Raw genomic sequence first — 19,721 nt, forward strand, 5'->3', positions numbered from 1 at the left:
GTCCGGACACATCATTCACTGAGTACGTGGCTACCTGGGGTTTAGTAACAACTTAGGTGGAACTCTCATCTGATGCCCTGAGGCTGCTAAGTCATCTAAACAATCCTGGCTCCGTGCTTAGTCTTAACTAGTCTATGCTAGTTTATTTAGTTATTTACTAAATAACTAAAACTAAATTTATTTAGTTATTTAGTAAATAACTCTTTGAGAATCTGATGAAACCTATAGACCCCCTTTCCAGAAAAAGTACATATATTTGCAATTATTGTTTTGTGTATAATTTTAGGGCAATGGTTCATAAACGTTGCAGTCTATCTGTTGACACCCCAGGGAGCATGTCTCTAGATTAAAATCCCTCTGCTTAAAGTTTTCTTTTCTTTCTTATTTTTAGAGACAGGGTCTTGCTCTGTTGCCCAGGCTGGGGTGCAGTGGCACAATCACAACTCACTGCAGCCTTGACCTCCCAGGCTCAAGCAGTCCTCCCACCTCAGCCTCTCAGGTTGGGACTACGGGCATGTGCCACCATGCCTGGCTAATTTTTTTTTTTTAAATTTTTTGTAGAGACAAGGTCTCCCTGTTTTGCCCAGGCTGGTCTTGAACTCCTGGGCTCAAGCTATCCTCCTGCCTTGGCCTCCCAAAGTGCTGGGATTACAAGTGTGAGTCACCACACCCAGCCTTAAAGATGTCTTCTCAGGTTTAGATAGCAGATTCTATGAGCAAAGAGATTGATCAGCAGTAGAAACTTCCCTTCCGTTTGAGTGGAAAATGTGACTATTGTGGATATTTAACCATGTCTGCTCCTTTGCTACTAAACTCCAAACAATTAGCCAACTAGTTTGTAAGTTATAGAAGTCAGAGACCACTTCTCAAGATTTCCTCTCTCATTCTCAGCACCTAGCAAAATACTATATTTATAGTAAGCATTCATGAAGTACCAGCTGAGTCAGTAAATGAATATGAAATCATGAGAAACAATACCAAAGTTCTCCCAACTTCAGGTCTAGCGAGAAAATGTTTGACCAGGCTTCTAGTTCCCATTTCACATCTAATTCACTGCCTGGCTTTGTACAGCTCATTCCTTCTCTTTATGCCTTACTTTTCCCTCTCTGTGCAGATAGTTTTACAGCATGCTTTGAACATCTTGTATGATAATTAATGTTCTTAAGTCTCCTAACCTGAAATGCTTCTACTAGGCTCCTCTTAGACTCTAGAAACTTTTACATTCTCCTTGCTTATCACTCTGTAGTTTTCTTCCTTTACTAGGCAAATAGCAGACCGTGTCTGGCTCTATGCCTGCCTGCTCTGTTGGTGCTTCTGGACTGTGTGCCCAAGAATCAGAGGACTTGAGTTTGAATTCTTGCTCTGCAGTTTTTGATTTGTGTAACACTTGGGCAAGTCATGTAACCTCCCTAGGCTCAGTTTCCTTACTGTAAAAATAGGGATATAAATAGTTCCTACTTTCTAGAGTGGCCATCAATATTACACAAGACAGCCTATATGAAGCACATAGCTGAGTGAGTGCCAGGCACAACGTAAACCCTCCATATGTTAGCCTGTGATATTTTTACCAGCTATTCTAATCGTTAGTGTCACCCCCACAATCCCTTTCGTCCCTATCTTTGGTCTTCCTCTTTCCCTGTTAGAGAACCTTCACGAGGCCTGAGGATCTTTTGCGTCAGAAAGTCAGCAACAACAAAAATACTTGTCTTGGCTGGGCTCATTGGCTCACGCCTGTAATCCCAGCATTTTGGGAGGCCTAAGTGGGTGGATCACCTCAGGTCAGGAGTTCGAGACCGGCCTGGCCAACATGGTGAAACCCTGTCTCTACTAAAAATACAGAACTTAGCTGAGCATGGTGGTGCGTGCCTGTAATCCCAGCTACTTGGGAGGCTGAGGCAGGAGAATCGCTTGAACCTGGAAGGCAGAGGTTGCAGTGAGCTGAGATTGTGCCACCACACTCTATCCTGGGCAACAGAGCGAGACTCCGTCTCAAAAAAAAAAAAATACTTGTCTTCCATTAGACTGAGATGAGACAGAACTTTGGAAGCTTAACATATAGCTGCTGGAGAATAGTAAGAGGACTCCTCTCCCTGTCTCCCCAACTCTTGTGACAGGACTCTATCCAGTTGATCAGAGCATCTGTCATTATAGAAACAAGGTTCACATTGCATTGGAACTTCAAATGGTAAGGCTCTAATTCTCACTCACTGGCTGTCTCTGCTCTCTGCTCCTATGAGGTTTCAGGTTATGATAGTTTCATTAGTCATGGGGAAAAAGTGGTTTATTAGGAAGAATGATAGAAAATAAATATGATGGGGGCAAAAGGGGGGCTTGAGAGAGCCAGGAGTTTCACTGTGGACACTGGCAAGGTAGCCTTAGGAAAGCTCTTTTTCCTTCATTCCTATGCCTGAGTTTTCTGATTTGTAAGGCAGGGAGTGCCTACTACAGTACCATGCACATCCATTTTAGGTAGTCTATTAATACTAGATGGTAGCATGGAGCGATAGATGAGAGGCAGTTATTTTGCCTCTCAGGTTCATGGGAAAAAAATAGTTATTTGTAATAAATTTTACAAGGCTTAGGAAAATACCTTTCTTATAAGTTTGATTTTAGGTATTTATATGCTAAAACTCACTTGTTGCTGTCTCTGAAAGAAGCTTGTAACTCATTCTTCATTCACTTAATAAATATTTAATGAGCATATGCCGGCTACTGTGTTAGGTGCTGTGGATGCTAATATAAATAAGATGTTCTCCGCTTCCTCAAATCTCATTCATTTTAAAGGAGGAGTTAGATATACAAATGGATAATTACAAGACAATGTGATAAGTGTGACAATAGATGCATATGTGGATTACAATTACGTCACTGCAATTTGACTTAAATCAAGTATAATATTGATGGCTCATAAAAATTTTTTTTAGAATAAGTAATGCATGCATCTAGTACAAAAATCAGAAGGCACATAGGGTAAACAGAGAAAAGTAATTCAGACTCCCTGCTACCCCTATCTCCTGGCCATTCAGTTTCCTTCCTCAGAGGCAGCCAGGATTACAGTGTATAGCCTATACATAAAAATAGCAGTTAATTAAAATGAAAACCAATTTTAATGTTTGTGTTTTGAATACGAATAATTTCACAAAGTAAAAAAATTCAAAAGGGCCCGGGCACAGTGGCTCATGCCTGTAATCCCAGCACTTTGGGAGGCCGAGGTAGGAGGATCACCTGAGGTCAGGAGTTCAAGACCAGCCTGGCCAACATGGTGAAACCCTCTCTCTACTAAAAATACAAAAATTAGCCAGGAGTGGTGGCACACACCTGTAATCCCAGCTACTTGGGAGGCTGAGGCATGAGAATTGCTTGAATGCGGGACTTGGAGGTTGCAGTGAGCTGAGACTGCGCCACTGCACTCCAGCCTGGGCAACAGAGTGAGACTCTGTCTCAAAAAAAAAAAAAAAAAAAATTTTTTTTTCAAAAGGAAATGAAGGGGTACAGAGTAAATTGCAACTTGTTTGTCTCTGGAAAGAAGATGGGCATTTGGCCTAATCTAACCCAGTCGATGACAGTGTTAATCCTTGTACTTCATACTAGCTGCTGTAACAACCCTTAAATCTAAGTGGTTTAATACAATTGGATTGTATTTCTTTTTTTTCATATTTTTTTTGGGACAGAGTCTCCCTCTGTCACCCAGGATAGAATGTGCAGTGGTGCGATCTTGGCTCACTGCAACCTCTGCCTCCAAGGTTCAAGCCATCCTCCCACCTCAGCCTCCGAAGTATCTAGGATTACAGACGTGCACCACCATGCCTGGCTAATTTTTGTATTTTTAGTAGAGACGGGGTTTAACCATGTTGGCCAGGCTGGTCTCGAACTCCTGACCTCAAGTGATCTGCCCACCTCGGCCTCTCAGAGTGCTGGGTTTACAGGCGTGAGCCACCATGCCTGGCCAGGAGTGTATTTCTTGATTACATCTCAGACTCATGCCAGATAGGCAGCTCTCCTAGATACCACATCACTCATGTAGTTACAAGGTATCCAAGGTTCTTCCATGGTGTGGCTCTGCTATTTCCCAGCCCTTCTTTCCTAGCTGCACAGACTGGAGAATGTGAATTAAGGATTGTTGGAGATTTTAGTTGCCAGCAGTGGAAGTGTTGTACATACATAATTTTGTCATTATTTCATTGGCCCAAACTAGTTATCTTCCCTCTCCTAGTTGCTGGGAAGGCTGAGAAATGTATTCTTTCTGTGCCCTGGAAGAGGAATAGGATTTGTGAACATCAAGCTATTTATTCTCTGCCATAGTCTTCTGGTTCCTTAAACTTGACTCTAACCTTAGTATCTCTTCTCTTTCACTGTAGGTAGTATACCTGGCCAGTGAGACCTTCAACTATAGTGCCATTGACCGAGTGAAGTCCAGGGGCAAGCGGCTTGCGCTAGAGAAAGTGCCAAAAGTTGGACAGCGGTTTAACCGCATCGGGCTACCACCAAAGGTATAGACGCACCTCTGGCTTATCAAGGGTCATGATTTATAGTGACATAGTCATCCAAGTGGTGAAGCAAGGTGCCTACAACTCAAATATGGGCACGTGAATAACCTGCCCTGAGGATCCTGTCTTCCTCATTTCTGTCAAGTGGCTAAGGTTTGAAAAGTTGAGACCTAACTTTTCACTTTACTCCTCTGGTTCATTTGGATAGGTTCTTTAATTTGGATGGATGATCACTGTTACATCTCTTTTCTCCTGTACTTGCAAGAAATGAGGAAGTAAAGATCTTGAAAAGTTTTCCTTCTCTGATACAAACTCCATAGGGCCTTAATGGGTATCTGGCATATACTCCAAAGGTCTTTGGATTTGGGCAGTAGGGAAAAACCTTTGTTCCTTCCTCTTGGTTCCAGGTTGGTTCATTCCAGCTCTTTGTTGAAGGCTACAAAGATGCAGACTATTGGCTGCGGCGTTTTGAAGCAGAACCTCTTCCTGAGAACACTAACCGGCAACTACTGCTCCAGTTTGAGCGGTTGGTGGTGCTGGATTACATCATCCGCAACACTGGTGAGCAGCTGCAGGTGGTCCCATGCCCTGTGCCAGACTGTCTTGAGGCATGGGGAGGCCTGGAGGCTTGCAGGGCTTGGGAGTCAGAGTACCTTGTCCAGACACATCATGTGTAGTTTTCAGAAGTGGTGAGGCCTGGAGTTAGTATTTGCATTTTATCTTACACTCTTTCCTGGTTCCAGACAGAAGACACTTAACTCTTCCAAAGCACTGTGAAGAGTACTCTTATCCTTGATCCCTAGTCGTTCTTGTAGCCTCAAGACCTGTAACAGGACAGTTTTGTCTTCCTCTATCTTCTTGAGGTAGATGTTTAGATCATTGATATTTAAAAAAAATTTTTTTTCAGTGCAATTTAAATTCAACTAACCTGGTAAAATGTACATGTATTGAGGACAAAAGTCTTTAAATTCAGGCTGGATGTGGTGGCTCATGCGTGTACTCCCAGCACTTTGGGAGGCCAAGGTGGACAGATCATTTGAGGCCGGGAGTTCTAGACCAGCCTGGACAACATGGTGAAACCCTGTCTCTACTAAAAATACAAAAATTAGCCGGGTGTGGTGGTGCGCACCTGTAGTCCCAGCTATTCAGGAGGCTGAGGTGGGAGAATCGCTTGAACCTGGGAGGCAGAGGTTGCAGTGAGTCAGAATTGCACCACTGCACTCTAACCTGGGTGACAGAGCAAGACTCTGTTTCCAAAAAAAAAAAAAAAGTCTCTAAAGTCACCTTATTGGAGCTATATTTTGTCTGATATTTTAATCATAGTAAAATGCATGTAACATAAAATTTATTATCTTAACCATTTTAAAGTAGTATGAAATACATTCATATTGTTGTGCAACTGTCACCACCATCCATCTCCAGAGCTCTTTTTTGTTGTTGTTGAGACCGAGTCTTGCTCTGTCACCTAGGCTGGAGTGCAATGGTGCGATCTCAGCTCACTGCAACCCCTGCCTCCTGGGTTCAAGTGATTTTCTCACCTCAGCCTTCTGAGTAGCTGGGATTACAGACACCCGCCATCATGCATGGCTAATTTTTGTGTTTTTATAGAGATGGAGTTTCACCATGTTGGCCAGGCTGGTCTTGAACTGACCTCAGGTGATCCACCCATCTCAGTGTCCCAAAGTGCTGGGATTACAGGTGTGAGCCACCATGCCTGGCCTCCAGAACTCTTTTCATCTTGTAAAACTGAAGCTCTATACTCATTAAACAGTAACTCTTCATTCCCCCTCCCCACGTCCCTGGCAACAATCATTCTGTTTTCTGTTTCTATGATTTTGACTACTCTAAGTACCTCATGTAAGTGGAATAGTACAGTATTTGTCTTTTGGTGATTCGCTTATTCACTTAGCATAACATTCTCAAGGTACATCTATGATGTAGTATATATCAGAATTTCCTTCCTTTTTAAGGATAAATACTGATCCATTTTATGTGTATACCACATTTTGTCTATCCATTTATCTTTCAGTGAACACTTGGGTTGCTTCTGCATTTTAGCTATTACGAACAATGCTACTATGAACATGGGTGTACAAATATCTCTTCAAGACCCTGCTTTCAGTTTTTTTGAGTATATATCCAGAAGTGGAATTATTGGATCATATATGGTAATTCTATTTTTAATTTTTTGAGGAACCACCATACTGTTTTCCACAGCAGCTGTGCCATTTTACATTCCCACCAACAGCACATGAGGGTTCCTTCCAATTTCTCGCCAGCACTTACTGTTTTCTGTTTTTTCCTTTTCATATTTAATCTGCATTCTGCTGAATGTTTTCTGTTGTTTTGATAGTAACCATCCTAATGGGTGTAAGATGTTATCTTATAGTTTTGATTTGCATTTCCTTAATGATTAGTGATGTTAAGCATCTTCTTATGTGCTGATTGGCCAATCATATATTTTCTTTGGAGCTGTCTATTTAAGTCCTTTGCCTATTTTTGAATTTTTTTTGGTTGTTATTGTTGAGTTCTCTATACATTTGTTTAAAGTTCTCTGTATATCTGGCTATTAATCCCGTATCAGATATATAATTTGCAAATATTTTCTCTCAATCTCTTGCCTTTAGTTTTATTTTTTAAAGATACAGAGTTATGCTCTATTGTCCAGGCTGAAGTGCAGTAGCACAATCATAGCTCACTACAGCCTCGGACTCCTGGGCTCAAGTGATCTTCCTACCTCTGCCACCCAAGTAGCTGGGACTACAGGTGTGAGGACCACGCCTGGCTAGTTTTTAAATTCTTTGTAGAGATGAGGTCTCACTGCGTTGCCCAGACTGGTCTCGAATTCCTGGGCTCAAGCAATCCTCCTACCTCAGCCTCTCAAAGTGCTGGGATTACAGGTGTGAACGACTGCGCCTGGCTTGCAACTGATTTTTTTGTGGATTGACTTTGTATGCTGCTACTTTCCTGAATTATTAGTTCTAGTAGTTATTTTTTTGTGTGGAAATTTTAGGGTTATGCACCTACACAATCATATCTATGAACAGACATAATTTTCCCTCTTTTTTTTTTTTTCCAATTTGGGTGCTTTTTATTTCTTTTTTCTTGCTTCAGTGCTCTAAGACTTCCAGTACTATGTTGAATAGAAGTAAAAGCAGGCATCTTTTCACTGTTCTTGATTTTAGAGGAAAAGCTTGCAATCTTTCACCATTATGATGTTAGGGTCCTTTTTGCCCACCTTGGCACCCTCAAGCTATTTGCAAGCTGCTCCTGGAACTTGTGCACATCTGGCTGCCATGTGGCTGAAGGGTGGGGGATGGGTAGCTGCTTGTGGGGCTAAGAGCCAAAATTGAATGAAATTAACCACAATTTACTGTCCAGGCTTTCCCCTGCAAGTTGCAGGCCCTCCATAGACTCCAGAGCTCCAAAATAATTACATCAGACAGATTTTTGCCACTACAATTGTTGTCCACGTGGGGAGACAGATTTCTGTTGTTTCCTACTCCACCATCTTCCCAGAATCCTCTCTCTTAGAGTATTGATTTTTACCTTTTCTCCTTTCCCTTCCTTTTCTTTTCTTTTTTTTTTTGAGATGGAGTCTCACTCTGTCACCCAGGCTGGATTGCAGTGGTGTGATCTTGGCTCACTGCAACCTCCACTTCCCAGGTTCAAGTGATTCTCCTGCCTCAGCCTCCCGAGTAGCTGGGACTACAGGTGCATGCCACCACACCCGGTTGATTTTTGTATTTTTAGTAGAGACAGGGTTTCACCATATTGGTCAGGCTGGTCTTGAACTCCTGACCTCGTGATCTGCCTGCCTTGGCCTCCCAAAGTGCTGGGATTACAGGTGTGAGCCATCGAGCCCGGGCTCTTCTTTTCTAATATATGCACTTCAGACTTTAATTTCATCTTAAGCATAGTTTAGGTGTATCTTACAAGTGTTTTTTTTTCACCATAATCAATCATTATAAAATATACTGAAATTTTTTTATCCTCTCAGTTTATAGATGGAGACTGTATTTTCTAATTTCCATTGTTCATTTCTTCTCTGACCCATAGTTTACTTAAAATAGTTTTTTAGCTGGTTAGTAGGAAAATTTCAAAATACACAAAAGTAGAGAGACTGGTATAATAAACCCCATGTACTTGTGCAGTTATTATGTAAGGTCTCACTTCCTGCTACCCCCATCCCTGCTGGATTTTTTTTTTTTTTCAACTAAGGCTTTGACTGGAACTGCTGGATTTTTTAAAATTTATTTTTATTTTATTTTTTTTGGAGACGGAGTCTCACTCTGTTGCCCAGGCTGGAGTGCAGTGGCCCAATCTCGGTTCACTGCAAGCTCCACCTCCCGGGTTCACACCATTCTCCTACCTCAGCCTCCCAAGTAGCTGGGACTACAGGCGCCCACCACCATGACCGGCTAATTTTTTGTATTTTTAGTAGAGACGGGGTTTCACCGTGTTAGCCAGGATGGTCTCGATCTCCTGACCTCGTGATCTGCCCACCTCGGCCTCCCAAAGTGCTGGGATTACAGGCGTGAGCCACCGCGCCCGGCCACTGCTGGATTATTTTAAAGCAAATCTGAGACATCATTTTATAGCATCCATAGATACCTCCATATGTTCTTGAAGAGATAAAGACTTTTTTTTTTTTTTCAGTATAATCAGTATTTAATGTCCCATCAGTGTTCGGATTACCCCAGTTGTTTCATAAAAAAAGATTTTTATAATTGGCTTGTCGAAATTATGATATAAAGGTCCACATATTACATTTGGTTAATATCTTTCTTTTCTGTTTTTTTTTTGGAGATGGGATCTCACTATGTTGCCCAGGCTGGTCTTAAACTCCTGGGCTCAAGCAGTCCTCCCACCTCAGCCTCCCAAAATGCTGAGATTACAGGCATGAGCCACTGTGACTGGCCAGGTTAATATGTTTCTTAAATGTCTTCAATTTAGGGAAAGTTTCACATCTTTTTTTTTCCCTTGCCTTTTATTTGTTGAAGAAACTGGATATTTGCCCTATAGAAGTTCCACATTGTGGATTTGGCATCCCCAGTTCTCTGTGTTTCCTGTAAATTTACTGCTTGAGTTTAAAGGCTTGATCAAATTCAGGTTTGATTTTTTTTTTTTTTTGAGGCAGGGTCTCACTCTGTTGCCCATGCTAGAGTACAGTGGTATGATCATAGCTCATTGCAGCAGCCTCCAACACTTGGCTCAAGCTATCCTGCCTCAGCCTCCCAAGTAGTTGGGACTATAGGCACGTACCACCACACCTGGCTAATCTTATTTACAATTTGTTTAGACATGGGGTCTCGCTATTTTGCCCAGGCTGGTCTTGAACTCCTGGCCTCAAGTGATTCTCTGCCTCCTCAGCCTCCCAAAATGCTGGGATTTCAGGTACAGCCTCTGCTGATATTCTTAATCTTGACTTTTATCTTTTTAAATATATTAAGGATTTTGTTGTGAACATTTTAAAGTCTGTATATTTTTACTGTTTGGAGCCCCTACAGATCTGTTTTAATTTTCAGTTGTTTCTCTTTTATTCCAGTCATCTTGTTTCTTTGTATACCTGGTTGTTTTTCATTGTCAAATACTGCCTATCAGAAATCGTAGAGCTGTATGAAGGCCTAAGATGTCATTGTAAATCCCGTCTGGAGGAAGATTTCTTTTGGCAAGCATCTAGGGCAATAGCAATCCAGTATCACTTTAATTTCAGGTGTTGAGGGGAGCTTAGTGTATTTCCAAGGTGTAGTGCTTCAGGTCGTAACCCAAAGCATAGATGATATACGAGGGTCCCTTACCCCGATCAGTCACTGGATTATTGTTTTTGTCTCTCTAGCTCCACAAGGCTCTTATAATTGTTCTACCTCTCAAGCTCTTAGCCAGCTCTTTCCAAATTGGCAGGTGCTCTAGGGGAAAAGAAGCCACAGTGCTGGGCTCCACGTCCTCCCATGGATTTCCTTTCTCTCCCATATCTTCACTCTTAAATCCTTTGTGGTCTTATTAAAATCTCCAGTACCTTAAAAGAGATCTAAAAATATTTTATCCAGCATTTGTAGTCATTCTCAGTAGAAGCGTTAGTCCGAGTGTCCAGAATACCTAGTCCACCATTACAAAAATGGAAAATCATCCCCCCTTTTTCTGCTAACTTTATATTTCTGTTCACAGATCGAGGCAATGACAACTGGCTGATTAAATATGACTGTCCAATGGATAGTTCTAGCTCTCGGGTAAGAGACTGAGATAAATCTTAAAGAGAATGAAGAGTATTTGCATAATATAGAAACACATAAAGTGGTCAGAGATGTAGTTCATACAAGTTCAGAAGAATCGGGGGGCACATATGTTTAAAATTAATAGGTTAATATTTGGTAAAGTTTTTCTCAATATGTGTTTCAAGGACATCCTACTGACACATGTTAATAGGAATAGCATGAAGAAAGGGTCAAGTAAATTTGGAACATATTATGTACTCTGTTCTTTGAGCTTCATATTGCACAGTAGCATAGTAAAGGTCTGAGAAGTACTACGTTAAACAAACCTATTTAAATTTGATTTCTACCCCTTTTAAACCATGAGCCACTTTTCTCACAACAGACCGCAAGTCCACAGAACATAAGTTTAGAAAAAGCTGCTCCTGCAACTTTCTTTCCTTTCTCATTCCTTTTATCCTCCACCATACTTCTCTATCACTGTTCAGTCTACATGTTTTACAAAATTAGCAGAAGACTGCCTGGGGGAGAGTGAGATTGGTTTTATTTCTTTTTTCTTTTCTTTCTTTTTTTTTTTTTTTTAAGAAACAGGGTTGGCCGGGCATGGTGACTCACACCTGTAATCCCAGCACTTTGGGAGGCCGAGGTGGGAGGATCACCTGAGGTCAGGAGTTCCAGCCTGGCCGACATGGTGAAACCCCGTCTCTACTAAAAATGCAAAAATTAGCTGGGCATGATGGCGGGAGCTTGTATTCCTAGCTACTCGGGAGGCTGAGACTCGAGAATGGCTTGAACCTGGGAGGCTGAGGTTGCAGTGAGCCAAGATCACACCATTGCATTCCAGCCCAGACGACAGAGCAAGACTCTGTCTCAAAAATTAAAAAAAAAAAAAGAGACAGGGTCTTGCTCTGTTGCGCAGGCTGGAGTGCAGTGGTGCTATCCTAGCTCACAGCAGCCTTGGACTCCTGGGCTCAAAGCAGTCCTCTCACCTCAGCCTCCTGAGTAGCTGGGACTACAGGCGCAAAAGTTGTTTAATTTTTTGTAGAGATGAGGTCTTGCTATGTGGCCCAGGGTGGGGTTTTCATTCCTTATAACTTTTTTACTTTCTCTAATAGTGGCTCTCAAATTTTGTGCCTGAATCTTCTGAAGAGTTATTTAAAATAGTACACAGATTCTTCAGGCCTTTCCCTTAGAAACTGATTCATCAGGTCTGGAGTAAAACTCAGGATTCTGCACATTTAGTAAGGTATCTCAGGGGATTCAGATTCAGGCATCCTGGAACCACAGTTCTTGTTCCTGTGATGGCATCCATGAACCTGAAGCATGGAGCCACATAGTCAGTGATTGTCTCTGACATGGGCTGTCACAGGTGACATGCCCACTCTTTTTACATTCATCTCTTGTCCTTTTCCTTTTCATGCCCCACTGAAGCAGGAGAACAGACTCCCTTGTGCAAGAGCAGCCAGCTGTTATCTTCCGAGGCTCTGTTTTCTCGCTGGAAAATGTAGTTGTCACCAGTGAAGTAACATCTGAGTCAAGGTCCACACAAAAGGACCTTGGCCAACTGATATGGATTTTATTTCTTCTGTTCTGCTTTCAGGATTCTCATTTTCTTTCCCTAGGAGGAATGGCTTATAGTTATCTTTATTATTGTCATTTCCTTCTTACCAAGGACTGTAGCAACTCTTGGGGAAGTGTACCTTTTCTAAGATAAGAACAGGACTCTTGAACTTTGAACAAGAGCCAGGTCAGAGGCACCAAAATGTGCTAAGTTCAGATAACAACATGGAAGCCAGTTCAGAGAGTAGCTCAAGATAAGTTCAATAAGAATTCTTCTCTTGAGGGAGTTGGGATGAGTTGCTTTGCTACTAATTGGAAGGGCCTGAGGGAGATGGGTTTCCTCAGTCATTAGTCTTTCCTTGCTCTTCAGGACACAGACTGGGTGGTGGTGAAGGAGCCTGTTATCAAGGTGGCTGCCATAGACAATGGGCTGGCCTTCCCACTGAAGCATCCTGACTCCTGGAGGGCATGTAAGTCTCCAGACAATGGTGGTCTGGCTCTTCCCTTGCTCAGTATATTTTCTCACTGTGCAGTGGAGATGATAATGTCTCTATCATAGGATTATTCTAAAAATTAATGAAATAATGGAGTTCAGGCACTTTAACACAATGGCTGGCATATGGCAACTATTTCATAATGTAAGCTGTTTTTCTAATTTTTGTCTTCTATGATTCCCATTACAAGCATAAAGGTGATTAGAAATTAGAAGCATAAAGATGAGTTTTCTCATTGTCTCTTTGCATTCTTCTCGTTCTTTCTGAGGACTGTCTTTTTTTTTTTTGGAAATGGAGTTTCACTCTTGTTGCTCAGGCTAGAGTGCAATGGTGCGATCTGGGCCCACTGCAACCTCCACCTCCTGGGTTCAAGCGATTCTCCTGCCTCAACCTCCCAAGTAGCTGGGATTACAGGCATGCGCCACCACGCCCGGCTAATTTTGTATTTTTAGTAGAGACGGGGTTTCACCATGTTGGCCAGGCTGTTCTTGAACTCCTGACTTCAGGTGATCTGCCTGCCTCAGCCTCCCAAAATGCTGGGATTACAGGTGTGAGCCACTGCGCCTGGCCGAGGGCTATTTATTTTTTATTTATTTATTTTTTTTGAGACGGAGTCTTGCCCTGTCGCCCAGGCTGGAGTGCAGTGGTGCGATCTCGGCTCACTGCAACCTCCTCCTCCTGGGTTCACACCATTCTCCTGCCTCAGCCTCCCGAGTAGCTGGGACTACAGGCGCCCGCCACCATGCCCAGCTAATTTTTGTATTTTTAGTAGAGACAGGGTTTCAGTGTGTTAGCCAGGATGATCTCAATCTCCTGACCTTGTGATCCACCCGCCTTGGCCTCCCAAAGTGCTGGGATTACAGGCATGAGCCACCGCGCCCGGCCCTTTTTTAATTTTTTGATTTGTTATTTTATTGTTTTAGTGTATATTTCCTGAAATATCTTTTTTTTTTCTGTTATCTGAGGACTGTCTTTCCATAATTTATTCTAATTGTGCCTCTAAATATAAGCTGCCTATCAGTGTTCTGTCTTCCTTGTTCCATCTCCTACCCTGTTGTAACTGAGAAGCTTCTGGAAAGGAGGAGAAATAAATATAGGGAGTCAGTAGCCCCTTTTGCAGCATTAGTCTTCCTTTTCAGAAGGACCTTCTCAGCGTCTCAGTGGCAAGTAGTTGCTTCTAGACCTTGCATCTTGGAAGGTCATGTAATGTCTGAGAATGAGCTCTGACATTAGGCAGCCCTGGGTTTGAACCCTGGTTCCTCTACTGACTAGCTGTGTAACCTTTACAGTTAAGAGCACTTGTAAGTTTTTGTTTCTGTTGTATGGCAGGGAAGAGGGGTTCTCCTTTAGAAAGTGCCTTGACTGGTGGAGGACGCAGATGAGCAGGGACTTTTCCAACACCAGCTTTGCCTTTGACTTTTCCTCTTTTCAGATCCTTTTTACTGGGCCTGGTTGCCCCAGGCGAAAGTCCCATTTTCTCAGGAGATCAAAGATCTGATCCTTCCAAAGATATCGGACCCTAACTTCGTCAAGGACTTGGAAGAGGACCTATATGAACTCTTCAAGGTTAGCCCTGGGAACCTCAGCCCTATTATCATATGGGAGAAGGAATTTTTAATGGTTTTTTTAATTGGTCCTGACAAAAGCCAAGAGGAAATGGCTAACACCTTTCTGACTTGAGTTAGCCAACGAATAGCAAGATTTCCACATGTGGACAGCAGGACCTGGTTTGGATGGGTTTGAGAGAAATGGGCAGGGGTGAGAAATCACACTGATGTGTCTCTCCTGTGCATCATGTGGCTGCAATGTATCTGCAGGGCTTTCATTTTAATATGGAGCATTGGAGCCTAGAGTTTGAGATGCAGAGGAAGATATTGACTTGTCTTCTGTTTCCTCATCTGTAAAGCAGGGAGTTCTTGTGGGAGTAGTTGACTTCACAAAGCTGCAGAAGCCTTATGCAGGTTTTCCTTCTTAGAAAGTTTCTAACTGGGGGAGAAAATGGGTTCCTGTGAGGCATTCACACAGGTTCCATCTCCTTCTGGTCTTCTTTTGCAGAAAGATCCTGGTTTCGACAGGGGCCAGTTCCATAAGCAGATTGCTGTCATGCGGGGCCAGGTAAGCCTGGGACATCCTCCCAGTATCTTTGGCGTCTCTGGGAGTGTTGTGTGCTCAGGTTGAGCAAATGTTTGAAGTTTGTGTTTTATACCCCCCCCTTTTTTTTTTGAGACCGAGTCTCACTCTGTCACCCAGGCTAAAGTGCAGTGGCATGATCTCTGCTCACTGCAACCTCCACCTCCCAGGTTCGAGCAATTCTTGTGCCTCAGCCTCCCAAGTAGCTAGGATTACAGGCGCATGTCCCAACGCCCGGCTAATTTTTGCATTTTTAGTAGAGACGGGGTTTTACCATGTTGACCAGGCTGGTCTCGAACTCCTGACCTCAAGTGATGCACCTGCCTCCGCCTCCCAGAGTGCTGGGATTACAGGCGTGAGGCCCTGCGCCCGGCCGTGTTTTACACCTTTTTAAAGTCCGTTCTGTACATTATTTTTGGCTGTACCTTAACACCTAGGAGAGGAAAAGTGGCCCTCCCAATTCTCCCACCTCTTCCCTGGTATCCAGTGCTTGTTGAAGCACTTAATGTGCACTCATCTCTATGCTAGTTGCTAGGTAATTCATTGGTAATTAAACTAATGCTCTCTGTCCTAGAGTTGCTCAAGGCAGGCTGTATGTTTTGGTGGTTAAGATCTGGGCCCTGGAGCCAGACTGCTTCACTACTTGGAAGCTCTGTGGCCTGGGGCAAAAGCCTCTGTTTTCTTGTTCATAAAACAGGATAGTAATAATACATTGCACAGTTGGCTGGAGAATTTCATGAGATAATGCTTATCAAGCGTTTAGTAAAAAGAGTACTGGGCACATGAAGCACTCACATATTGATTATGGTTATAATTTTGTTGTTATAGGTGCAACTTACATTATTCCTTCTCCTTCCACTTCACCTTCAAAGGGAGCTAAGGAAACCAAGGGGATTGTTGATCTTCCAAAGCATAGTAAAGAAATGCTTGAAAAATGGTTTGAAAACTCTGTAGGGTACTGGTATTATGCCTATCACTTTGAAGTCTACTTAAAGAGAGTTGGGATGACCTAGTGGTTAAGGGTGCAAACTGTGGTCACAGTGCCTGGGTTTTTGAAGCCTGGCTCTGCCATTTACTACCTGTGAGATTTTGGGTAAGTTACTTAATCTCTCCTTCCCTTAGTTTCCTCATGTTTAATGTGGGATCAATAATAGTAGCTGAGACCAGGCATGGTGGCTCACACTTGTAATCCCAGCACTTTGAGAGGCTTAGGTGGGCAGATCACTTGAGCTAAGGAGTTGGAGACCAGCCTGGGCAACATGGTGAAACCCCATCTCTACAAAAAACACAAAAATTAGCCATGCGTGGTGGCACACACCTGTAATCCCAGCTACTCAGGAGGCTGAGGTGGAAGGATTGCTTGGGCCTGGGAGGTCTAGGATGCAGTGAGCTGAGATGGCACCACTGCACTCCAGTCTTGGGGACAGAGTGAGAACCTGTCTCAAGATAATAATAATGGTACCCGCCTTACAGAATTATTATGAGATAAATGATTTGAAACAGTTAGAGTAGTACCTGGTATACTAAAATACTCAATTTGTAGTATTAATAGCTGTTAGGATTATGATTTTTGTATACAGAAAATTCAGCTTCTCCCATCTTTAAAGGGCAAGAGGATCTTCTCAGCCTTAATTCTGCATTTACTTCTTCCTGCCATTTATCTAAAGACCTCTGATGACAGCACCTCCTGGGTTTGCTGAGCCCATTTTTCCCTGGAAGGGGGTTGGACAGAGGTTTTTTTTTTCTTTTGAGACAGAGTCTCGCTCTGTCACCCAGGCTGGAGTGCAGTGGTGCGATCTTGGCTCACTGCAACCTTCACCTCCCAGGTTCAAGTGATTCTCCTGCCTCAGCCTCCCAAGTAGCTGGGATTACAGGTGCATGGCACCACACCTGGCTAATTTTTGTATTTTTAGTAGAGATGGGGTTTCACCATGTTGGCCAGGGTGGTCTCAAACTCCTGATCTCAGGTGATCTGCCTGCCTCGGCCTCCCAAAGTGCTGGGATTACAGGAGTGAGCCACTGAGCCCGGCCTGGACAGAGGTTTTAAGAACTACAATTATTGTAGCTGTCTGAATACCAGTAACATGGTATTCCTACATTTCCCAAGTAATGTAAGGGCCCAATTAGGCTGGCAGAATTTTTGGAAACATTAAAAGCCACGTGATAGACTCAGATGTTATAGAACTCAGCATAAAGGAGTAAACTGGCTTCTCCAGTTGATATAGGCTGTGCCTCTGTCCGTATTGCAATGTCTTATCTAATTCCATCCCAGCTCAGTCCCTTGCCAACCCTTCTCCCATTACTCAGATAGAGCCATTATTCAGGATGGTAGGGGAGGTTGGGGTAGTGCAGTTTTATTTATCTCCATCTTGTGCTCCTAATGTCTTCAGAGGAGCTTTTGGTATCTTGTAACCTAGAGTGCCTACTACCTTAGGGTGACCATCCAGCTCCTTCCAACATGTACCTGGCCAGTATATCACTCATGTGCTTACTTGTCTACCATTCACACGTCAAAGCAAAATGGTCCTCTGCACTACAGAAATCTGACAAAGCACAGAGAAAAGAGGTCATAACCCTGTCTACATAGCTGAGCCATTATTACAGGATGGGCTGTAGTACAAGGGCCCTGAGATGTAGGGAAAGAGTGAAGAGGCCCCACAGGGACACAGTCAGGTGATGGAAGTTGTTACTCAACTTAAAGGCTTCTCACCGGGAGTTAAAGAATCTAGGGTCTGAGAGAAAGCCTCTGTAACATTTTCTTTTTCTTTTCTTTTTTTTAAAGACAGGGTCATGCTCTGTCACCTAGGCTGGAGTGCAGTGGCCCAATTGTAGACCACTGCAGCTTTGAACTCCTAGGTTCAAGAAGTCCTCCCCCCTCAGCCTCCTGAGTAGCTGGGACCACAGGCATGCACTACCATTTCTGGGTAATTTTTTTTAAGAGGTGGGGTCTCGCTATGTTGCCCAGGCTGGTCTCAAACTCCTGGCCTCAAGCGATCCTCCTGCCTTGGCCTCCCAAGGTGCTGAAATTATAGGCATGTGCCACCACATCCAGCCCAACATTTTCAAAGATAGTATTTATTCTTTAGTATTATGTGACTGCTATAATTTTTCTTCAACTTTAAAAAATAATTTTTCTTTTTAAATTCTTTATTCTCCTTTCTTTTCAGTCCTGGTTCCAGGCTTATCTTCAGCTTTTTAATTTGGAAATTTTCAAACCTCAGTAAAGTTGAAAGAATGGGATCTTCTAGATTCTTCAGTTGTTATATTTAGCCACATTTATCTCATATGTCTACGTATTATCCAGTGATGTATCTGAATAATATCTATTTAATTTCTCTCTCCCTAGATATTCTTTTTTGCCAAATCTTTTGAAAATAAGTAGTAGACACTTTGACATGTTTACCCCAGATACTCCCGCAATCTCCTTTCAGTTCTTCACCCCAATATTGTGCTTCAGACTATTTGGAACAGTGTAGGATGCTGGCAAGTACCAAAACAATTAAGTAAAAAAGAAATTTGTTACCGATAGGGTAACAAATGACCCCTGTTGCAGTTGTATCTCTGCTCCTTTATAGGCAGCAGTTGTGTAAGAGGATATTTGTGGCTTGAGGGCTGTGTGTCTGTGTGATTTCAGGGTGCAGCCTAGCTTACCCCTCCATGTTCTGTGACCTGGCCATGAAATCTTCAACATCTAGTGTTTTAAAGAAGATAGGGCCAGGCATGGTGGCTCATGCCTGTAATCCGAGCACTTTGGGAGGCCGAGGCGGGTGGATCACCTGAGGTTGGGAGTTCGAGACCAGCCTGACCAGCATGGAGAAACCCCATCTCTACTAAAAATACAAAATTAGCTGGGTGTGGTGGTGCATGCCTGTAATCCCAGCTACTTGGGAGGCTGAGGCAGGAGAATCGCTTGAACCCAGGAGGTGAAGGTTGCTGTGAGCCGAGATTGTGCCGTTGCACTCCAGCCTGGGCAAGAAGAGCGAAACTCCGTCTCAGAAAAAAAAAAGAGAGAGCGAGAGAAGACAGGACACCTTCAGCTTTTGTACTCTCCTACCAGAGAAGATAAATGGTGGTGATACTAATTTTGACAAAGAGGAGAAACTGTGTCCTCATGGACACATAACTGAAATACCTGTAAAATACTGACAAAAGATGGTGAGGACTGGACTCAGTGGCTCATGCCTGTTATCCCAACACTTTGGGAGGCCAAATTGGGAGGGTCATTTGAGGCCAGAAGTTGGAGGGTGCAGTGAGCTATGAATGTGTCACTGTACTCCAGCTTGGGTGACAGAGTGAGACCCTGTCTCAGAAAAGAAAAAAAAAAAATTAGGGGAAACTGGGCAAATGCTATATAGGAACTCTTTGTACGATCTGCAACTTTTCTCTAAATTTAAAATTATTCCAAAGTAAAACATTTATTTTTAGAAAAGGTGATGAAGAGATAGTGTTAGAAGGAGAATCCAAATAAAATGTTGGCTTTTTACTTTTTGTTTGTTTGTTTGTTTGTTTTTTTGAGATGGAGTCTTGCTCATTCGCTTAGACTGGAGTGCAATGGCACAATCTCAGCTCACTGAAACCTCCGCCTCCCGGGTTCACGTGACTCTCCCTCCTCAGCCTCCTCAGTAGCTGGGATTACAGGCACTCGCCATCATGCCCAGCTAATTTTTGTATTTTTGTAGAGATGGGGTTTCTCAAAATTTTTATATTTTTGTAGAGACAGGCTGGTCTCAAACTCCTGACCTCAGGTGACCCGCCCACTTCGGCCTCCCAAAGTGCTAGGATTACAGGCATGAGCTACCACGCCCAGCCAGCTTTTTACATTTTACATTTATATTATC

The 19,721-nt window shown here is 43.0% G+C and overlaps 1 protein-coding gene across 1 annotated transcript in view; it reads left to right on the forward strand.

Moving 5' to 3' along the window:
- PI4K2A (phosphatidylinositol 4-kinase type 2 alpha) overlaps nucleotides 1-19,721 on the forward strand; it is a 34,983-nt gene that overhangs the window by 11,193 nt on the left and 4,069 nt on the right. The window contains exons 3-8 of the mRNA XM_507965.6: nucleotides 4,359-4,490; nucleotides 4,895-5,048; nucleotides 10,656-10,717; nucleotides 12,630-12,729; nucleotides 14,186-14,319; nucleotides 14,809-14,868. Of these exons, the coding sequence (XP_507965.2) occupies nucleotides 4,359-4,490; nucleotides 4,895-5,048; nucleotides 10,656-10,717; nucleotides 12,630-12,729; nucleotides 14,186-14,319; nucleotides 14,809-14,868 (642 nt within the window). The remainder of the gene's footprint in view (nucleotides 1-4,358; nucleotides 4,491-4,894; nucleotides 5,049-10,655; nucleotides 10,718-12,629; nucleotides 12,730-14,185; nucleotides 14,320-14,808; nucleotides 14,869-19,721) is intronic.

The sequence above is a fragment of the Pan troglodytes genome, chromosome 8 (assembly GCF_028858775.2).
Source record: "Pan troglodytes isolate AG18354 chromosome 8, NHGRI_mPanTro3-v2.0_pri, whole genome shotgun sequence".
Taxonomy (NCBI): domain Eukaryota; kingdom Metazoa; phylum Chordata; class Mammalia; order Primates; family Hominidae; genus Pan; species Pan troglodytes.